The sequence below is a fragment of the Bactrocera tryoni genome, chromosome 4 (genome assembly GCF_016617805.1).
Source record: "Bactrocera tryoni isolate S06 chromosome 4, CSIRO_BtryS06_freeze2, whole genome shotgun sequence".
NCBI classification, from domain to species: domain Eukaryota; kingdom Metazoa; phylum Arthropoda; class Insecta; order Diptera; family Tephritidae; genus Bactrocera; species Bactrocera tryoni.
The window spans coordinates 72,171,542-72,194,850 of NC_052502.1; the positions used below are offsets into that span (position 1 = coordinate 72,171,542).

Sequence of the window (23,309 nt, forward strand, 5' to 3'; positions counted from 1 at the left end):
CACATCAATAAATATTCTTTGCTGTTGTTGTACACAGCGCTAACGACGGCAGTATTGCGCCTGTGTTTGCTATTTTAGTTTTCATTTTATTGTGCTATTTAATCCGTACAACAGCAACAACGTCATAGTCGATCAAACGAACAGCCCGCGCGCCCCACACTTTGTACAGTACGCTAGCTCATGCAAATCCGCAAATCCACCGCTAGCCGGTCTAACCAGATCGGCACACGCACACACATGCATGCATACTTTATTGCAGCATCGTCGGCATAGTTCAAAGCGCAAGGCGGAATTGGGCAAAAGACTGATTGGAAAACAAGTACAAAGAAAATGCGCCGGACTCGCGCGTTCGCTTGCGCTTCATTGGAAGGCGCGTACGCTAGCGCGCCACTTGTTGGTGGTCCGAAGCGAAGCGTTGTGGCGTGCAGACAAATATGAATCGTTATGATCATCGCCACCGCCAATCGCCACTGTCGCGCAGCCCACTCAGGCGTCCGGCCAAACGAAGGCGAGAGCCATGCGTTGCAGCATTACATCGTTCGTTTGCCACATTATGGATGGTGCGGCATGCGATAATTTCGATATTTTATTGACGCTCCACTTTGATAATCAATATCTTCTTATATATAGCACTCATTCGCTGTGAAGTTTGTAAGCGCGCGTAGTTAATTAAAGTATAAGTAATATGCTTGCTGCAACATCAATGAGGAAGTACAAGTTTTTACAACTCGAAAACTAACAAGCTACATTAGAAGTAATGACGTACGATATCAAATGAAGCGTTCGATAGCACGATGAGCGGCTGGCGCTGCTTGTCAGATTAATGATTGAAGTGAAGTGGTGGAAGGAGCGATGACGCTTGGTGGAGCTAAACCGGCTGAGTAGTGACTATTTAAGTAATGATGTGTTTGATTGAAGGATAGTTAGCTGTAATGCGTAGGATGTACCGTTGAAACTATTATAGCAATAAATTTGAAGGCTTTAGTATAGCAGAGTACACAAATCTCTAGTAGAGGTGATAAACATTGAAGCGGAATGAACAATTTTGATTTATGGCATCCGAGCTAGAGTCTAGTAGGTATGCATTTTCTACAGCTGCCAATACTGATCATTCCGCAATGCTTTGATACCGTATTAAGAGCTTTTTTATTTGAAAGCTGCCGAAGTTCGTCCGAGCTTTTAAGCTTTTGAGCTTTCACTTTTTTTCTATCTACTCATATTGCTCAAAGCTTACCAACGCTACTACGAAAAAGCTATCACAAAGCTTTTAAAAGCTTCCGAAACCAGTGTGAGATTCCGTTTCATATTCTAGGCGAGTTGAGTCAGCTAGAAGCTTAGTATACTCGTAATGAGATTTTTTTTTATATAGAGGCTATGAAATATGACAATAAGTGGACTGGAAGAGCTCTCAAAGCCGTACTCTTTATGGTATTTATTGATTGTTGCTTACGAAGACGACAAAAATCCCTTGATAAGGTATCCTTTGGTTGACCTAAGTCAAGGTATCTCTTGCAAAAATAGCTTAAAGTTACATTTCCATAAAAGCTTTAGGGATGACTGAAATTGAAGTTAAAAAAGAAGCTTTCGCGACGCTTAATTGAAAGATGGAGCTTGAAAGATAACTGCGCAGTTTCTTTTTTCTCGGAATCTTGGCTAAAAATAAGAATTTTTATGAAAAGCTCTGGAGTTTTATAAAGCTTTACTAAATTAGATTCGCGAAAATTAAGAGCTATATATTATGAAGTTCATATTTAATAGATATAGAAATAGTTTTCGGTTGGGGCTTTGTAAAAGCTCCCATTTTCTTAGCTTTTGTTGTTTTAAAGCCATTTCTTATGTTCAACCGTACTATTTAGATTAATAATTTAGTTAAGTACGAAACTTTTTAATGTAGTAATTACAGAAGCTGATTAGTTTCGAAGCTTTAAGCTCTCAAAACCATCTTATATGTTACCCCATACAATTTAATTCGACAATTTTGTCGAGTATGAAATTTTTGATTGAAATTCGCTGCTTTTGAATGAAATAATTCCGGAAACTAGGTTAGTTCAGAAGCTTTAAGCTCTCTCAATTATATTTTAAATATTAAATATATTTTAATAAGCGCTGTGGGCTTGAGATGAACTGCACTGCACTCATTTATATGAAAAGCTCTAAGAAACTCGACAAAATTGCCTGCGAAAGGTTTGTCCAAGTTATAAAATTTTTAAAATTAAGTATTATTGAAAAGCTGCATATTGAACTTTAAAGCTCCAAAAAGCTTAAAGCGGAAAGTGCAGACGATATAGTGGAAGCTTCGCTGACTAGATGTTGGATTTTCCGTTTTCTGAGACCTCTATGAAACGAAAAAAGAAATAAAGCGGCCTTGAGAACGACTCAAAGGGACTGTTGAGAAAGGAAAATCATCCCAAAAGTTCAGAAAAACTAGTTTTCCAAGCAAAAGTATAATTAAAACATAATTCCTAAAACATAACTATTTGTTCTAAAAGAAAAAAAACTAAAAACAATTGCAGGCCGCAAGGGCGCTTTACATCCACTACCGTCTAAGCAACTTCGCGTCCAGTTCGCGTCCAACATTCGTTAACAACAACAGCATAAATATCAACAATCGACATGTAACGACAGTTATCACCAAATGAATGGCTGCCGTCGCTATTAAAAACACTAAAACCGCATGCGGCAAGTTGTGTGGCAAGCTTGGCTGGCCAGTGGCGGTGCAATAGTAGACAAACGGTTTTTTTGTTAATCAATTTTTTTAGTTTTGTGTTTTCAGCAACACAATTGCTACTTTTTGTTTGCATAACTCCTTATTGTTGTTGTTGTAGACATTTTAAGCACTCGCCAATAAATAAGCTGTCTGTACAACAACAATAAGGTATCGCAAAAGCGTAAGAGCATAAGCGACGCTTTGTTGGCGCGCAAACGTTTGAAGTTGCCGACAAAAATGGCGCCGTTCAAAGGCGGCGATTGATGAGCGGCAGCGCTTCGTGCAGAAATGGCGTTTGCCAGTTGAGAGCGTAATAAAAAAATATTGATATGAGGTTTTTAAATTGATTGAAAAAAGTATTCAAAAAGTATTGATATGAGGCTTGTAAATTTGTAATTTTGTTAAAAAAATGTATAATACAAAATAGCTACAGACACTTGCAATTTGTTTTACAGGTATGTTTTTATAGGTATGTGTGGGTATGTGAAAATTAATTGCTAATGCAGAGATGTTTTAATGAGCCAATAAAAAATTCTCTCAATTTGAAATCTACGCCTTACATAACAAAAATTTGTTGGAATTTTTTTTTAATCTTTTTTAATTATTAAAAACTATTTTCTGCACTTTTGAAAACTATTTTTAAAAATTATTGAAAACTAATGTAAAAAATTTTTAAAAACTATTTTTAAAATTTTTTAAAAACTACTTTTTAAAAGTTTTAAGTATTTGTTTTTTTGAAAAATATTTTTAAAGTTTGTCGTTTGTTTTGAAAAATCTTAAAATATTTTTTTGCTTAATTTTGAAAATTATTTATTGAATTTTTGGTATTTTGAAAAAAAATTTAAGTTTTTGAAACTTAAAATTCTCAAATCTCTTTTTCACATTTAAAGCGAAAATTTTTTGCTATTTCTCGATCATTTTTACAGTTTTGAAAAACCATTTTCTTAATTTTGAAAAAAAAAATTTGGTAAGTTATTATTATTTAATTTAAGTTTGGCTATTTATTTATCATTTATTATTTTACATTTTTAAACTTGATAAAATTTATTCAATGAATTTGAATTGTTTTTGTATATTTTAGAACATTTTAAATTTTTGAAACATTTAAAATTCTGAAATCTTTTTTGCAAATTTAAAGAGAAAAAAATTTGCAGTTTTTGAGCATTTTTTATAGTTTTGAAAACCCATTTTTGAATTTTGAAAAAATTAATCATACAATTTTTAAAACTAATATTTTAAATTTTTATTTTTCTATTTTAAATATTTTAATTGTGGAAAATTATTTTCAAAATGTTAAGTTGTTGAAACATTAAAAATCCAAAAATGTTTTTTGTGTAAATTTTTTGGAGCTCTTTTATAGTATTGAAAAACCAATTTTTTAAATGAAAATAATTCTAAAAATTTTGAAAATTATTATTTATTTTAATTTTGGGTACTTATTTTAAATATTTTAATTGTTGAAAATTATTTACTAAATTCTTAATTTGTTTTGGAAAATTTGAAATTTTTGAAAAGTTTGATATTTTAAATTTTTTTTTAAGTCTTAAGATTAAATTGTTTTATGGCTTTAAACAAATTTCTAAAAATTATTTTTCAAATTTTTGCACTTTATTTAAAATATGTTAGTTTAAAGTTCTTAACTTCTTGAAAGTTACTTATTAAATTTTTGATGTTTTTTTAGAAAGTTTAATGTTTTTGTCTTAAATTTGAAATTCTGAAATTTTTTGTAGGTATTGAAAGTTATATTTCGTTTTTTTTTCTAATTTTTGAAAACAGTTTTTTTGTAATTTTAGAATTTTTTTAATTCAAAATTTTGAAATTCTGAAATTTGTTTTGCAAGTATTGAAAGTTATATTTCGTTTTTTTCGTTTTTTTTTTAATTTTTGAAAACATTTTTTTGTAGTTTTAGAATTTTTTTAATATCAAAATTTTGAATTTTGAAATTTTTTGAATTTTCTAATAAGAAAAGTTTCTTTATTAGATTTACTATATTTACAAATTTTTTTCAATTCCAATGTTTTTAAGATTTCAAAATTAGTTTTAATTAATTTTTTTAATTTTTATTTCTTTTTTAACTTTTATTTTCTGCTTTTTTTTTTATCTTCGCAATCTTGTTCTCCGCCATTAACATATACACGACATAATGACACTTTATATGCCATTAATTAGATTCAGCACTCATTATTCATACAAAATGTGTCAAAACTTAATTTCTATTAATTGCCTTTCATTTTTGTTTGTATTTGTATTTAATGCAGCAAATTTGTGATTGAGAGAATTTTTTATTTTTTAACCAAACTTGTTTTTGCGCTTGCCAGCAGCAGTATGGCGGCCATTTTCTGTTTTCAACATCGAAAATAACGCGACTTTGGGACATTTTATGATAACATAATGTTGTTTTTGTTTTTTTGTCATGAAATTTTCGGTAAACAGAGAAGACGTACAGTACTTACAAATCCATGTTTATCACTAATATTGTTGGTCAATTTTAATTTGTGAAATGAGACGACCTTCTGCATCCACTGTTCGCCGGTGGTCGGCGAATCGGGGTGGATGTACATGCGTTTTGGCATTTCCGGATCCGCTTTGCCGGCGATCATCCAGCGGCTGGAAAGGAAAAGCGTGTTTTATTTTAAATCTTAAATAAAAAATGCAGAAAAAGGAACAAAAATTATCATGAAAATTGGGGGGTGTACAAAAATCTTATCTTTAGATTAGTCGTCTAAAATTTGAACCTGTTTAGTAATTTTTTCTAAATTTTCTTTTAATTTTTTACTAAATTCCTATTAGTTTCTTTTAATTCTTATTATTTTTTTTCTTAATTTTTATTAATTTTTTCTTAAATTTTTAAAATATTTTATTTTAATTTTTTTTACTTGACATTAAGTTTTTGTTAATTTTTATTAATTTGTAATATTTTTTCTTAATTTTTTTAATTAATTTTTTGGAATTTTTTTAATTAAACTAATTTTTGTATTTTTATTATTTTTTTTAGTCTTTAAATTTTTAGTAGTCTTTTATTAATTTTATTAATTTTTTTAAATTTTTTAATTATACTAATTTTTGCCTTTTTATTAATTTTTTTTAGAGCTTTGTAGTTTTAAATTTTAATTAATTTATTTTAATTTTTATTAATTCTTTTTTTAATTTTTATTAATCTTTTCTTTAATTTGTAATATATTTTTTTAATTAATTTTAATTTTTTGTTAATTTTTTATTAATTTTTTCTTGACTTTGATTATTTTTTTTTAAATTTTTATAATTATATAAATTTTTATATATAAATATGTCATTTTATTAACACCCACCTGTTGTGAAACTTGTAACGGTAATCGTCCGCCGCTACGATGTCCAAGAGCAAAATATATTTCGCCTTGGCGTCCAGACCCGAAACGCGAAATTTCATTTGAGGAAACATTTGCCTGCAAGAAAGAGAAATTTTCAAATTTAATTAAACAACTGAAAAATTTCGAAAATAGCAAAGTAATTACACAGATAACCTCAACCACAAAATATGCCAGCTAACTGCGGTGAAAAATGCACAAAATTTTACCAGCCGTAACTGAGCAATGAAGACATTCACTTTATGCTTACAACAACTACAACAACAAAACCATACTCGGCATAATTTGACCAACAAAAACTCATTCAATTTACTTCAAAGTTCTTTTTTTTTTGAAATTTCGGTTTATTTTTCCACTCATCAAGTGGCGCCTCCGCTTGGCGCCACACACACACTCACTCACACATACACATACCAGTCAAATTTACAAATTTTCACCCAAGACGCCAACGACGTTTATGTCTCGCTTGCAGCAAGCTAAATTGAAATTGGCTGCAGCGGCAACCGCAATAATAATAACAGCAACAACAATAACAACAGTAACAATGAGTTAAGCAAAAGTTGCCAAGTCGAAAATTGCCACCACATAAAGGCAATAACAACAGCAACAGGCGCATTATAGCTTGTTGCCACCAACGAGATGCATGCTACACAAGGCCTGCTGGTCCAAGCAGAGCAACAACAAGTTGCAAGGTAGAGGTTGAATGGTTAGCGAGTTAGCATAGCTAGCCAGCGGTCATTATGTGGGCTGATCGCACTAATGTTGCAGCTCACAGCTGTGTGGCTGCCTCGGTGTTTGGCCGTGTGTGTGTCTTAGTGTGTGCCTGTGCTGCAGGCGCTCGTCGTCCGAAAAACCAACAAACCATTAAATCCGAAAGCAAACATTTTTATTTGGACTGCATGTTGCAAGTTCATCATAAAGCTGACACACAGCCGCACAGCACAAACCTTCAAATGTGTGTGTTGTTGCCTAAAAGCCCTATGTGGCTGTGGACTGGCGCTTGCGCAAAGCCGCCCATTTACAACAAATATGAAAATTATAACTCTGGGCAGCAATCACTCAATCTTCGCGGCGGCAGCATGTAGGGCTGGCAACAACAATAATATGAGTGATAAAAAGCGGCAGCGTTGTAAATGCACTTAGAGAAAAAGTTAGGTGAAATTTTTTTAAGGGGAAAACTTTGAGTTTTTTTGTTTTAAAATTTTTAGTTTATTTTTAATTTTAAAATTTCCTGTTTTTTTTATTATTCTATGTGAAAAGTTTGAAAAAATTATTTTTATTATCCTCCGAAAATGACAAAATTTCAGAATTTTTCAAAAATGAGACTTTTAGAAATATATTTGAAGAACTCATTTTTAAAATTTGTAAGTTTAAAGTGTCAATTTTTTAATATGTAAAGCTTTGAAGATTAAAAAAAATTAAAAAATTTCAGTTTTTTTGTTCTTTTTGTTTAAATTAAAAAAAATTTTTTTTGTTGACAAAATAAATATTTTAATAAATTGCATTTTTTTTGTTCTTTTTGTTTAAATTAAAAAAATTTTTTTCTTGACAAATAATTTTTTAAATATTTTAATAAATTGCATTTTTTTTGTTCTTTCTGTTTAAATTAAAATTTTTTTTTGGTTGAAAAATAATTTTTTAAATATTTTAATTTTTTTAAGCAACAAATTTTTACTATTTTCAAATTTTAAATTATTCTTCTGGAAGCAGATTTTAATGTTTTTTATCTTTTTTATTGTTTTTCATATTCAAAAGTAACAGAAAAATAATATATAGCAAAAAATAATTATTAAAAAAAAATTTCAATTTTTTTTTAGAAAATTTTTAAATTTTGTTGAAATTTGTTTTTTTTTTTAATTAATTTCAAAACTTAAAAAAATTAATATCACCCAAATCAATTTTTTCACAGCAATTTATTTTTGTATTTTCCTTTTTCTAAAAATCAAAATTTTCTCTAAAAGCAGATTTCAATATATCTGATCGTTTGACTTGATATTGCTTTTTACATGCCTGAGATACAGAAAATATAATATATAGTAAAAAAATTTATTTAAAACAATAATATTTCAAAATTAAGAAAAAAAAATTCCAAAATTAAAAAAAATTCCAAAATTTTAAAATTTTTTACAATTTTTTTTTTTATAAAAAAATAAAAACAAATTTCTAAAACTTAAAAAAATTACCAAAATCAAATTTTTTCGCACCAATTTAATTTTTTTTTTTGAGTTTTTCCGAAATCCAAATTTTTTTTCGTTTTTTTTATAAATTTCCGCTAAAACCCAAATTATTTTTAAATATACATTCACAGTTTTTGACTATAACCAGCTCAAAATAACTTGGAAAGCATAAATATTTCAAAATTGTGCCTTACAAACTGCGACGCCAAAAGTGAATAGCAGAAACAGTTAAACAAAAAAATTAAAAGATTTCAAAAATTAAAAAATTTTCGAGAAAAAGTAAAAATCTGCACCAAAAAGCATAATTCAAGTTATTGAAAGCTAAAGTTTATGTGGGCTGACATTATTTGTTTCTTATTATTATATTCTCTTTTTTCGCCGGACACAAGTCGCCACAAATCATATGCAAGCACAAGAAAAAAAAATCGTATAATAACAAGAAATATGTATATGCGAGCACCGGCAGCAGGCAGCAGCATCATTCATGGCCCAACAACCCATTCATAATCATCAGGCACATCACCCTCAGCAGCAGCACACACATACACACAGCTGAGCGCGCATAAATCTGTGTCCCAGCGATCGTCAACTGGGCGGGCCGTTCGCGACGCGCCGTAGCGCCAGTTAACCAGCTCCGGCCAACGGCGCAACCTAGTTGCCGAGTAACTATCTACTCCTCCAACTGATGATGCTGCTGCTGCTGTCGACGATGATGATGATGGCGCATTTGTTGTCTGCCAACAGCCACGTTTTGCTGTTGTTGTTGTTGCTGTTGCGCGTGTTGCTTTTGTTGCCGTTGTCATCATTTGTGCTGCACGCGCAGTTAGTTCGTTAAATTTGATTCATGAGTCTGGCGCTCGATCGCAACCGTGCGTCCGTCTGCTGCCTTGCTTCACTGTTATTGTTGTTGCTATTACTGTTATTGTTGTTCCGCTACTGCTGCATTTGCTGTAGGTCCGTCTGCGCGCCGTGTTGGCCAGTTAACTAGCCGCAGTCTACCTTAGTTTTGACCCTTTTTGGTATGCTGTGGGCGCCTACTTTAAGTATTTGGTCTGCATCTTCATTTCGTGCGCTTCACAGGTTGTTTCTTGGTGAACTTCTGCTACACAGTGCGGAAAAAGCGATCGCTTAACCTCCTTAGGACGCAATATCACCTGCAATCGGACGTATTTGGGGAGGAGCGACCGATTTTAGCGGATAATGCAATCGAAGAAGGTGAAAGTGACGCCCAAACTCGCTTTTGGAAACAGAGGATCACATATTTTTTTTCTCTAAAATAAGATATGTGAACTTGAAGTGATCCTCACTTAGAAAGTTTTCATGGAAGGTCTGAATATCACTTGGATCTGAAGATAATTGCGAGCTGAAGGTCACTTGGAGTTAAAATATGTCATATACAGATACTATATATTTTATATTTTACTTCAAAGCAAAATGTGTATGATGTTGAAAATCGAAAAGTTCACATGACCACCACTTTTTACTGGACTAGAGTGAAATCATGATTTTATCATGAAATCGTATTGAAATGTGGCTTCAAAATATGCTAATTCTCTTTAGAAATAATCTTTGCTCCATTTAAACTTACTTTCGCTTAGTTTTAGTATGATACGATCACCGCACGATCACTCCTTTTTTAACAAATTTATAGCTAGTACTTTGTAGACGCACTGTAAAGTGTGTTTATACATTATTTTTGAAATTAAAATGTATTTCAAACAGAAGCGTTGACGATCACTAAGTAGAACGAACTTCTGATCTTGCATTTAGTTTTTCGAAGTGTTCGGGGAGCTGGGTACTTCTTCTCTTTTCTTAAGAACACATCATATATTGCATTAATTAAAAAAATTTCATAGACTTTGAGAATTGCTTTGAAATTTATTAACTTAAAAACCAAGCGATCGTGTCAAAATATTTATATATATTATTATTATCATAAATAAAGTTTTACAATATTTCAGAATATATATATATTATTGAAGTTTGAAGCCAATCTTTTGGAGACGTTACGATCATGAGTGATCGTGAGTGGAAGTGGTGATCGATAGCTCATCCATTTTTTATCGTATATACAATTTAACTCATTAATTTGATACTTAGTAAACCGATATCATATTTATTTCAAGTGAAATACAAAATATCTAGTCTAGTCTAGATCTAGTCAAAAACATGATCACTGAGCGATCGTTAGATCATAAGAAAACTTAAAACACATTTTTTGGTTGAAAAAGGAACACTGAGCTGGTGCGATGTAATCAATTATATGAGCTGATCCAGTGGTCAATTCATTATGAAAGTGGTACAGCAAGAATATTCGGTGGCATGATCACTAATCATTTTATTCTAAATGCAGTTATAGATGATTTGAGCCCATGATGCTCAAATGATCATAATGAGCTAGTACGTTGCTGATTTCAAAAATTGATGGTATTTGTAGGAAATTTAGAGAGCAAGATCAGTGATCGTTTTTCTAAAAAAAAAAAAATATTTTAATGCTTTTAGATAATTTTTTGAATAGTTCTGGCTGAAATATGACAGGCTGGTTGAACTAAAACTGATTTTTGCAGGCATAAGCTGTCGCACGATCACTGATCATTTCACTTAAAAAGCGTTTTCATATGATTTTAACTCATAATTGCGATGGAGTGTTGCTCAAATGATTATTATGTGCTGATCCAATGTTGATTTCAAAATAAAAGTGGTTTTGTAGGAATATTCGGTGGCACGATCACTGATCAGTTCATGTAAGAAATATTTTAAAGCTTATTGTACAGATTTTGGTTGGTTCTGAGTGATATAGGATATTCTGAGATTTGAAGAATGTTTTTTTTTAAAGAAAAAAGGGGTTGCACGATCACTGATCATTTCACACTAAAAGCGGTATCATATGATTTTAATCCATAATTGCGATCAAGTGCTGCTCAAATGAGCATTATAAGATAGTAAGATTTTGATTTTATGATAAAAGTAGTTTTTCTAAGAATATTCGGTGGCACGATCACTGATTTCATATAAAAAAGTATATCAAAGCTTTTAGACAGTTTTTGAGTTGATTTTGTGTGAAATAGAAGATTGTGGCATTATTAAATAAGATATTTTCAGGCTTAAACTGTGGCACGATCACTGATTCTTTCAAATTAAAAGCAGTTTTAGATGATTTTAACCCATAATTGCAATGTATTGATGCGCAAATCATTAATTTAAGCTAAACATATGATATATAATATTATTAAAATTAAAAAAAAAAAATTAATTAAAAAATAAAAAAAATAATAATTAAACAATAGATCGGAAGAATTAAAAAAAAAAAAAAAAAAATTTAAAAAAAAATTAAAAAAAATTAAAGTTTTTTATTTATATTATTATTTTTAGTTTACGTTTAAAAATTTACTTCCTAACCATTTCCGTCTTCTTCTGCCTTCCTCTTGTACTTACTGCTAATAAATTTCGGTGCCCGCACCGCCTTAGCGTTTTTCATACGCAATTGGAATGCATCAAAGCAATGTGCCAACATGAGCGCAACACTTTTTATTGAAATATTTTTGCAGACATACATTGCTGTTGTTGTGCTTTGCAGTTTTGACTCATACAAAATGCTTGCAACACAAGATTAGCGCGCCCAACAAGCAGAAGCTGCAAGCGCCCTCAGCAAAATGCGGTGCAACATGTAAAGTGAGGAACTGTAGCGAAGCTGCTAGCGCCGCCGCCAACAAAAAACAACAACAATGCCGGCAACACAAAAATGCCAATAAAGAGGCGCCTCCAAGTTGATGTTTTTGTGCTTTCATAATGTGTTTTTTTTTTGTAAGGTTTTTATATTGATTTGCCGCTTTGCGTCACCGCACACACACGACAGCTACCTGCGAGTGCGTCTTGTTGATGGCTTGTTAACAAGCTGCGATTTTGTTCTTGTTTGCGCCACATTGCTGTATTGGCCTTGCGTGTTGCACATTTCAATTGTCCTGTGCGCGGGATCAGACGCTGTGTGTTGTTGTTGTTGCTTTTATTGGCTGTTATTGTTGTGGCAGTCAGTTTGTAGACGTTAACAGTTTTATTGTCTTTTACTTTATGGCGAAGCTGTGTGTTGGCGTGTTTGTGCAACATCTTTTTTCAATTTGTTTGTTTTGGTTTTAGTTTTGTTTGTGCTTATGTTTATGCCTGTGGCTGTATGCTTGCGTCTGCAACATTTTTATACCCATTTACCAAATATGACATCATTCGTCGCACAATTTCGTGGCATTTGCAACACATACAGCGCCAGCCAGACAAGCGTTGCAAGAATGTTGCCGTCTGTGGCATTTCACCTTTTGCGAAAAACGCTTTTTTCGCGCTGTATTTGGCATTCATACAAATAGGTGATGCATTAAAAGTGGAGAATTAATTTTTGTATATTTTTTTTTGTTAGGTCCTTTAGTGCGCCTTTATAAATATTCATAAAAATTTTGAAATTTTCTGCGGCAAAATTTGCTAGCGACCCGCGTTGCATATTAATTTGTCGTTATGCAGCAAAAAAAATTTTTATAGCAAGCAAATAAGCTTTAATTTGTGACAAAAGTTGAAATTTTGTCGAAAAAAAATTAAAAAAATTAAAAAAAAAAAAAAAAAAAAAAATTAAAAAAAAAAAAAAAAAAATTTAAAAAAATTAAAAAGATTATAAAAAAATTAAAAAAATTAAAAAAAAAAAAATATTAAAAAATTTAAAAAAAATTGCAATTTCATAAAATTTCATTTTCGTCACAATCATTGCATGTCCAAAATAGATTATGCGAAAAAAACAATAGCTGCCATGCGCTCGCCGCACATCTTCTCTTGCCGCACTTCACGCTCATTCATCTTAATTCTGCTTCATAAACAAAAACTAATATGCGCCCACTTCAAATGCCAGTCACGTGCTGCTGCGCGTCCTGTCTGTCTATGTATTGCGCATCAACAGCGCTTCACCAACCATTATTGCATACCAAATGTGCGAGAATCCAGCACAACATGGTAGGTGGTGTATGACAATGTCAGTCAAATTGCTGCGCAGTGAGCCAGTAGGAATAGTGAGTCAGGGAAAATTAAAAGTATATTTTCTTACACCAGAAAAGCCTGTACAGTATAAAAAATTTACATGTTGCAACATGCTCTTAACATTTTCAAAGGCAAAATATGAAATTTTAGTGAAAATTATTAAAAGTGACACCGTCAGTCTCCAGTTTTTTCAAAAAAATATATATTTTTAAAGCACCTAACACTTAAATATGTCTCAAAGTTTGAAAATATATCACCTCTTCATCATTTCTATGCTTCAAGTAGACCGCTGTCATTTGTGCTGTCAAATTGACAATTCTTTTGCCAACAATTTCCTACTGGGTTCTCATATGTACGGTCTACCATTAATATTAAATATTATAAAAACATAATTCTATCAGCGCTGGCAAGCACAATCGCCACTTTCTGACCAATTCAAACTCGCTGCTGACGTTTGCTGCTCGGCAGTCCGACCCTGCGCCCGCCCATCAACGCTGTCTCTGAACATGTATCATGCGTATGCGTCAGTCGCCATTACATATTATTTTTATGTGCATTTCTATATTGCCACAAAGCAAAATTATTTATTTAGCCCGTTTTTTTGTATATCAAAAATGACATTGAAATTCCTGGCGTTCAACTTTGTAGTTGTAGGCTCCGCTGACTGGCTTGGGCGCAAGGACCACCTACGTTTTGACAATTATCTATGTAAATGTGGCTGGTATGACAAGTGACAGTGTAGCGCGGGAAAATAGTTGCAACTTGATGGGCGGTTAAAATATGCAAATAATCATTTTTAGAGAGGATCAGTTAAAGAGAAAGCCATAAATTAATATGTAAGCTTGAAAATAGCCATAAATTTGAAGGTATTACAAGTATGTATATAGTTAGTTACAATGTGATTTTGTATAAGAATGTGCACTGTTGAATTCAAAATGTTTGATTATTGAAGCGAAGTGAACTTCGAGTTCACACGATCAGTGATCATATTGCAACCGCGCTTTTTCAGATGTCTTTAATCTCAAATATCACTTATTGAAGCGCTGAAAATACTTGAAAGGGCTTCCACAAAGCTTTCTATAAGTTTTTTTTAACACCAAACTAACGCATTGCACTGAGAGATCACTGATCTCTAAAAACTGAAACACCAAAAAACAAAATATTTTCGCGGAAATGGCCTCTTCATGTAAAGCCTATGCTTAATTTCTTAATTACAAACTGAAAAGTGATCTTTGGCGGTTTAATAGCCACTTTAAAATCAAAATTTTCAACATCACATGATCAGCGATCATTTCGAAAGCTCTAACAATTGCATAAGTTTTAACTAAATGAAATTAAATCGTTTTAAATACTTAAACCAAAGCTTCTCTATATTTTTTTTTTAGTTCTAAACGATCTTAATACACTGTGAGATCACTGATCTTTAGAAACTAGAATACCAAAAAACAAAATATTTTTTTTGAAAGCGAAACCTATTAATAATTCTTATGTTTAACTTCTTAATTCCAAACTCAATAGTGATCTTAAGCGACTCATAAACTTCTTTCGTGTAACTGAGAAAGATCACATGATCAGCGATCCTTACGAATGCGCTCAGAACTTTGTATGTTCTATATTACAACCAAGCGATATTTGAACTTTTAAAATGCATACAAAAAACTTCAATAATATTTTTTTTCTAGTTCTGAACGATTTTTATCTATGTAAGATCACTGATCTCTGCGAACTTATAATACAAAATTGATTGTGAATGTATACAATACTATTTTTAAGCTATTTGGAGCACTATAGAGAAGCTTTTTAGTACTATGAGTGTTTATATGGACTCTTTGAGCCAAAAGATCAGTGATCGCGTACAATTTTGACAAATTTTAGTTGTATAAATTGCAAATGAAATAAGCTTCCACTACTTTTGAAGTGAAACTTAACTGCGAACACCACGCTTTGAGCTCTGTAGAGAAGCCATTCATTACTAAAAGTGCACATGTGAAGTCTTTGAGCCAAAATCTCAGTGATCGTATAGCTTAAATTTCCATAGAAATGAGCTTATACCTGTTGTGAAGAGAAATTTAGCTGCATATATCGTTTTCAGAGCTCTCTAGAGAAGCTTTTCAGTACTAAAAGTGCATATGTGAACTCCTTGAGCCAGAAGATTAGTGATCGTATAGTTTAAATTTCTATTAAATTGAGCTTCTACCACTTTTGAAGTGAGATCTAACTGCATCTAAAACTTTAAACCTAGAAATTAGTGTTCTATTTCAATGCGTCGATCAGTGATCATTAAAATTTAAATATATTTTAACAAAAACATTATTTTTCGCATTCATGGAGACTTCAGTTGAGTTTGGGACTACTCTCTTGTCGCAATTTCGAAACCACAATCAACTTTTAGTTGAATTTTACATAGTTTATGAAGCGAACACGATCACTTTGTTCAGCCATAGAACTGTAATGTGGAAGATAGACTCATAGCTATTATTTTGTTGATGCCCATAGCATAGCATAATCATAATATACATACAAATATTTTCCTTCATAAGAGATATTTCCCTCTAGAGTTTAGTGATCAGTAAGAGATCAGTAAATGATCGTATCGATGAAGCCTGTGATCGCTTACAACTGATCAGAATTTTTGGTCAGCGAAGGCTAATTATTCGTCAGCCTTAACCTCAAAATGCTAAAACAGAGCGCACTTCATGGTGGTCGCTTGATAGATCACTTTGTAAGCAGTACGCCTGCTGATCGGTGTATTGACAAGATAACCTTAAACCTTACTTGTACCCTAAGTTGACAAACTCTATTGATACACCTGTTTTTGTGTGTAACTGGCCAGCTCTTGACCAACTTGTTGCAAATACGTACATGTCAACTTGAACGCAATGCGCTCATAAATGAAGTGATCAATCACTTTGTACGACGAAATGATCAGCAGACATTGAGTGGCTTAGCCAATTTTTATTATGCTGAAACCTTTTTCATACTACAGAATTTTTTTCATTTAACAATGGCACAAAATATATGTCGGTCAGCGATGGTTTTATTTACCTACCGTTTACCAAATTGCACCTGCCGTTTGCGCCACAGCAAAAAGTGTGTACAAAGCGCGCAACAACAAAAGCAAATCGTTGCACTTGTTGAAAGCAAATGTTTATTTTGTTTTCCGACTATTTGAAATTCACTCAAGACTTTGTCAACAACGTCAAAAAATGCGTGGATAGCGGTGGTTAGTGCTGTCACACTGTGTTAGCGCTGAAGGATCGGTCGCTGATCGTAGGTACTGCGCGATCAGCAGCCGTCGGTCGTTTGACGCTTCCCTGCAAGTAACAAGCCACCAAATTCTGCATACAATTCGAAATATTAAATTAAAACTGTGCTGTCTATAGATAGATGGGAAATATCAGCAATGCGGCGGTCAAGTGATCACTAACTGATCGCACATGATCGTTGTGAACGGAAATTGGCGTCGCACCTATATTTTCGATGCTTGGCCGTTAACGTAACCGTTGACCACTTGCTAAATTGCAGCTAAAAAGCAGTTAAAGCAGAAAAAGAGTTTAACTAAAGATCAGCAACAAAAGCGATCCTCGAAACTCTGGGGTTGCCTGCGCTGCGTATTTTCGCTATGCAGATTCGCAGGCGCTTAAATTGCCGATACGCTTGACAATAATTCGCGTTTGTGGCAGTGACAAAAGGGCGTAATGCAAATTTTGCGCGACTGCAGTGAAGATCACTATATAGACTGCAGTGAAGATCACTATATAGACTGCAGCGAAGATCACTGTATAGCATGTTTTTTAATATATTTTTTGCACTAAAAATTTTCAGTTTGGCAATCGCGCAACGCTTATCGCAACAGCTGCAATTTTATTGGATTTTTATCAGCGATAATTTAGCGGCAATTTTGTCGGGATACGCAGGCAGATATGCAAAAATTTACTTGACAAATAATGTATGTGCGGAAGCAGGAAATTGGCAACGCATTTAAATATTGGGGCGATAAGATGAAGGAACTACCAGAAAAGGGCACAGAGAAGGCAAGAGTAGAGGCAAAAAAATTAAGAAAAATGCATGAAAAATATAAATTTCTGGATATTGTTATGGAAATGTTCTTAAAATTGGGCCAACAATAGAGTCTTAAGACCCATTTAATCGAAGCTCAGTTCTTTGGGATTTTTCTGTAAATAATTTTTTGATTTTCGTCAATGGTTTGGAGAAGTTTGTAAGTGTAAAAGAACCCTTATAAACTTTACAGAGTTAGCACAAGCTTTTATGTGATTGAAAAGCAAAGAAACAGACTCAAGAAGTCTACTTGAATATTAGTAATCACTTCTGTTCTATAACTTTGAGGTAAAAAACTAAGAAATTTGGAAGTAGCTAAGAGAAAAAGTGGTCCAAAACCTTAGCCTAACAGTTTTGTCTCATGAAGTCTTCTTAAATATAAGAAATCACTTCAGTTCTATTAATTTGAGATATAAAACTCAGAATTTTGGTACTGGCCACGAGAAAAAATGCCCTTACACCTTGGCCTAAGCAGTTTTGGCGTTTTCGTCAAGCATTTTATATAAATGAAGTAGAAATTTTAAAGGGCGGAGACACTTCTGCAAGATTTTTATATTCTAGAACGTAGTAAAACAAAGCTTATCGAATGTAAAGCATAAAAAGCAAAACCTTTCACGAATCAAGCAAACTTTTGTTAAACAAAAATTATTCATAAACCATTTGAGAATTACAGATGATGTATGTCAAATGAATGAAATAGCAAGTTAAAAAAGTTAAAAGCCATAAAAGGGTGCCGTCAGCAAAACCTTTAACGAATCAAGCAAAATTTTGCTCAAAAAAAATATTTGTAAACCGTTTGAGAATTATACATAAGTTCGCATGACAAATGAACGAAATAGTAGTTTAAACGCTCCAAATGTGAAGTACAGGTGAAACATTTCCAAATCAAGTAAACTTGTGTTAAAATGTCATTTTATAAATTGTCTGAGAATTACAGAAGCACATGCCAAGCTAATGAAATAACGGATTAAAAGTTGTAAACGTAAAGTGCTTGAATTCTCAACATGTTTCTTTAAAAATATACTACAAAAGTTTAAGCAATTATGCTTTTAATTTCAGAAAGTATTTGAAAAAACTTAAAAATTATTAAAATAAACGAAATAAAAAGAAAAAATGCTGAGAACATAAGGTGCACATTATTAATGTGTTATTTTCGTAGGCGGACAAATTCGAAAGGTTAGTAAATGATTTAATAATATACGCGCACACATACACAGTTGAGGCAATCAGCAATATAAAGCCATTTTTCACTCGCAGGACTCGTGGGCGTGCCGCCAACCGAGTATTCCTTGAAAAATATATAAAAAAAGAGAAAATATGTACACTCAAAAAGGATGCGCTTCAGAATGCTAACACTAAAGGATATGTGGCAGCAATAAAATACACAATTTCAACATCGCCACAGCTTCGCTACGAAGAAAAAGCCAACAAATACTTATATATTTTATAGCGACCGCACGCATGCCTACTTAGCGTTGCCGCGCATACGTTGGCTGAAACGGCCAAATGCAGCTGCAATATTTATGGCCACAACAACAACAATAATACTAATAATGGCAATGAAGACGCCAAACACATCAGCAAAATACAGCTAATTAACAAAGTAAACAAAATAAAAGGCAATAAATTATACTTAAATGCGCGCAACAACAATGCAGCGTTGAAGCATATACTTATACTACAAACATACATGCATATGTACACACATAGTACCATATAAATGTTGCGTTTAGCAAAGTGAAGGTGAAATGAAAGCGAAATGTGGCAATAGTGCAAGGCAAAGGTGAAAAATATATGCATGTGTGTGTGTGCCTACTTGTCGATAGCTGCTGAGGCAAGTTGGCGTTAATGATAATGGTCAGCAGCAATGATATGAAAATACACACACATATACATACTTGTACACGTGGCTCAAGCAAATTTTGGTCGCTGCTGACAGGCGTTTGCTTTAGTTAGTGGTTGTAAAGTGGAAATTAATAATAATTAAGGCGCACAAGGAGCAGTTGAAAGTGAGTTTTTGAGGTTCATACATACTTATGTATATATGGTATTATAGATATGTATGTTGCAAGGATATTTGTGGCGTCTGGTATAATAGCTTGTAATGACACACCTACATGTTGCAGTTCATGAAGTGTCGATTGACATATTTTTTTAATTTTGTTCCAATTAATATATTTTACATATTTTGTTTATAGAAAAAATAATTTTTGATTTTTAATTTTTTAATTAAAATTTTTCGTTAATTTTTTTTAATCAAAATTTTACATTTCTGTTTCTAGTTAAGATGTTTTATTTTACTTTATTACCTAAAAAATAATTCTTAACATTTTATAAATTTAATTTTTCGTTAATTTTTTAAATTAAAATTTAAAATTTTTGTTTTCATTAAGATATTTAATTTCACTTTATTGTGAAAAAGTAGTTTTAATTTTTCATTAATTAAATTTTTCGTTAATTTTTTTAATTAAAATTTAAAATTTTTTTTCTATTAAGATATTTTATTTCACTTTATTGTGGAAAAAACAACTTTTTATTTTTGTATTTTTCTAAATTTAAATTTTTCGTTAATTTTTTTAATTAAAATTTAAAATTTTTGTTTCTATTAAGATATTTTATTTCACTTTATTGTGGAAAAAATAGCCTTTTATTTTTGATTTTTTTTTAATCTGAATTTTTCTTTAATTTTTTATAAATTTATATTTTGTTAATTTTATTTTCAAAATTTTTTCAGTTTTTTATTTAGTCTAAAATTTTATATTTAAACATTTTTTTATTTTTGATTTTTTTAAAACCTGAATTTTTCTTTAATTTTTTATAAATTTAATTTCATTTTCAATATTTTTTCAGTTTTTTTATTTAATCTAAAACTTTATATTTAAACATATTTTATTTATTTTTTTCTGAAATTAGTTTATTTATTCTTTTTTTATTGTTTCAATTCATATTTTTATATTAAAGAAAAATATTTTTGATTTTCATTCTCTTAATTAATCTATTATTTAATTAATTTTTATTTAAAAGAATTTTAATTATTTTAATTTTTTGCAAGTAATAAATATGAAGTTCGATGTTATATAATATTAAACTAACTAGAAATTTTTCTTTTTTTAATTTTAAAAATATTTTGCTTTTCCGATCTATTTTAATTAAATTTTTGTTAATAGCTTTAATCAGTTCTATAAATATTTTAATATAATTTTTTTAATTATTGTAATTAAGTTTTTAGTAATTTAATTAATTAGTTTTCGCAGTTCTTTAATTAACAAAAAAATTTAATTAATTTTTTAATAATTTTTTGTGTTCTATGCTAGAATTTGTATTATTTTTTTTTTAATTATTGAAATTAATTTTTTGGTAATTATTTACTCAGTTTTATTAATATTTAAACTTAATTTTTAAACGATTGTAATTAATTTAGTAGTAATTACTTTAATTGGCTGTCGCAGTTTTTTAATTATAAATTTTTTTTAAAATTAAATTACTTTATTTTTTTATTAATTTATTGTGTTCTATTATAATTTTTAGTACATTTTTTTTAATTTATTAAATTATTTTTTTTAGTAATTACTTTAATTTATATTTAATCATTTATTAATTTTTTTTATATTTTCATTAATATTTTTTATCTTATTGATTCAGTGATATATACTAATTTTTTTTAATATTTGAAATTAATTTTTAATAATCAAAATTTGTTTAACAAAATGCGTGATACATGTACAGTTATATTTTAAATTAATAATCTGTTATAATTTATATTTTTGGTTTTCAAAATTTTAAACACATTCTCACAAAATTCTAAAAAAATTAGTCTCGCCACAGTCAGCTTCCAATCTTGTTGTCTGTGACTATTGGCACGCTCTAATTGCATGACACCGAAACTATTAAATTGTCCATTACCGTAGCACGTATTGATTATTAATTTTAAAAAATATGTTTTTCTATGCCAAAGTTTCACTTTGCTCCCCCCGAAAATATTGATTTAGACCACGAGCCTACCAAATGCAAAAATGTCGCATCATTGTTTTGCTCAAATGACTAAGAAAAAACTCTTTAATTTCGTCTATCAGCAGCCAACAGTGGTGACTCCCTTCACCACTCAGCACTTGTCCTGCTGATATACCGAATTCGAGTATTTTGAGTGTCTAAAAGAAGTCTAAAGCCGACTGATAAGCTCCGGACAGGGGTCAAGTGATATAAATCATAAAGACAAGCACGCAAAGTGACACCGAGCGAAGACGTGTTTGCCGTTTCGTACAGATAAACGCATAAAAGTGAAACCAGCGCACAAATAGACACACACATGTCCCAATCATATATAGGTACATGTGTGTATGCGTGTGTTTGTTGAAAACGCAATTGCTTGGCTGTTACACGTAATTAGGGTGGGCTAGCGTTGTTCGACAGCCTGTTTGGCATCTTATCAGCGCTCGAGCGATCTTCACAAGATCAACGCGCCTGCTGCTCGGCTTTATGGTGCTGCGCGTTGCACTTGTTGTGGCATGAAGTGCGCTGCTGCTGTTAAAACGACGGCTGTTTACAATGATTTACGAGCTTGTAAACATGAGTGCAGCATTTTTGAATGTTTTTTCCATTTTTTTTTTGTCTTTTTCACAATTTTTTATATATTTTTTGTATATATTTTTTTTTGTATATTTTTATTTTTTTTTTTACTTTATTATATTGTTCATACACATTTTTTACTTATTTTTTTTTTTCTTTTTTGTACTATTTCCTTGAAATTTTGTCAATTTGACCAACAAATGTCAGCCGGCAGTTCAAAAAGCGTTATAAATCGTGTTGTTGCACGTTCTCTTGGGAGTCTCACTGTCTGCCTTGCTCGCTATGCGTTTTGAACTTTCAACCATGTGGCTGTGTCTGACAATTTTAATGAATTGAGTTGCATGTTGCATTTGATAAGCGTATAATTGTTATGTTTAGTGTTTGTGATTTACACAAAAATAAATAAAGTTTGTTGTAAAATAATTTTTATGTGCTACAATATGCTTTGTTATTAGCTGTCAGCGATAATGAGCGCATAATTATTGCTTGCGATAACAAACATGGTTTTTATAACAAAAATATGTTGATTATAGTATATGGAAAAATGATAATTTTAAATATTATTGAAAAATTTATTTTTATTTAATTTTATTTTTTTTATTATAAAAAATTTTTTATTAATTTTTAATTTAATTGAAAATAATTGGTAATCAATTTAAAATTGATTAAATTAAATTAATTAAATTTACAAATCAATTAAAATTTTCAATTAAAAACTTGAATTATTTCAGATTACACTTTTAATTCATGAAAATAATTCAATAAACTTCTTAATTAAAAAATAACTTTTTTTCTAAAAAAATTAAAAACTTAAATTTTCAAATTAATAATTAAAACCAAAGTATTTAATTATAAATTATTTAATTTAAACTAAAAATTTAATTATTATTAAATTATTAATTTAATTTTTATTTCACGTTAAATAAATTTAAAAAAATTAAAATTAAAACTACTTCTTTCTTTTTAGTTGAAAAACTAAAAGTTTAATTTTTTTAATTAATAAAATTAATTATACAAATTTTTAAAATTAAAAAAATAATATAATTTAATATAAAAAAATAATTAATTTTTAATTAATTGAAAATCATTGGTAATCACTTCAAAATTTTCATTTAGAAACCTAAATTATTTAAGATTGCCCTTTTAATTCATAAAAATAATTCAATAAACTTCCTAATTAAAAAATAAATTAAAAAACTTTTTCTAAAAAAATGAATAAACTTAAATTTTAAATAAATAATTAATAAAAGTATATTTAATTTAAAAAATTTATTAATTAATTAATTTTTTTTTAATTTTTAAATTAAAATTTTCTTTAAATTAATTAAAAACACTTCAGTTGTTGTATAATTTAAAAAAAATTTAATTTTTAAAATCAAAAAAGAAATAAAAAGTTGTTTATGAAAAAAATTAATGAAGTTTTAACTTAAAAAAATTTAATTAAAA

At 30.4% G+C, this 23,309-nt stretch overlaps 1 protein-coding gene across 3 annotated transcripts in view; it reads right to left on the reverse strand.

Moving 5' to 3' along the window:
- The window catches only part of LOC120773617 (optomotor-blind protein), a 228,946-nt gene that overhangs the window by 124,820 nt on the left and 80,817 nt on the right, over positions 1-23,309 (reverse strand). For 2 of the 3 annotated variants that reach the window (XM_040102619.1, XM_040102616.1), the window contains exons 2-3: positions 6,016-6,129; positions 5,152-5,314 (exon numbers count right to left, since the gene is read on the reverse strand). In XM_040102619.1, coding sequence (XP_039958553.1) covers positions 5,152-5,314; positions 6,016-6,129 — 277 coding nt within the window. The remainder of the gene's footprint in view (positions 1-5,151; positions 5,315-6,015; positions 6,130-23,309) is intronic. The other variant, XM_040102618.1, reaches the window with a different exon arrangement.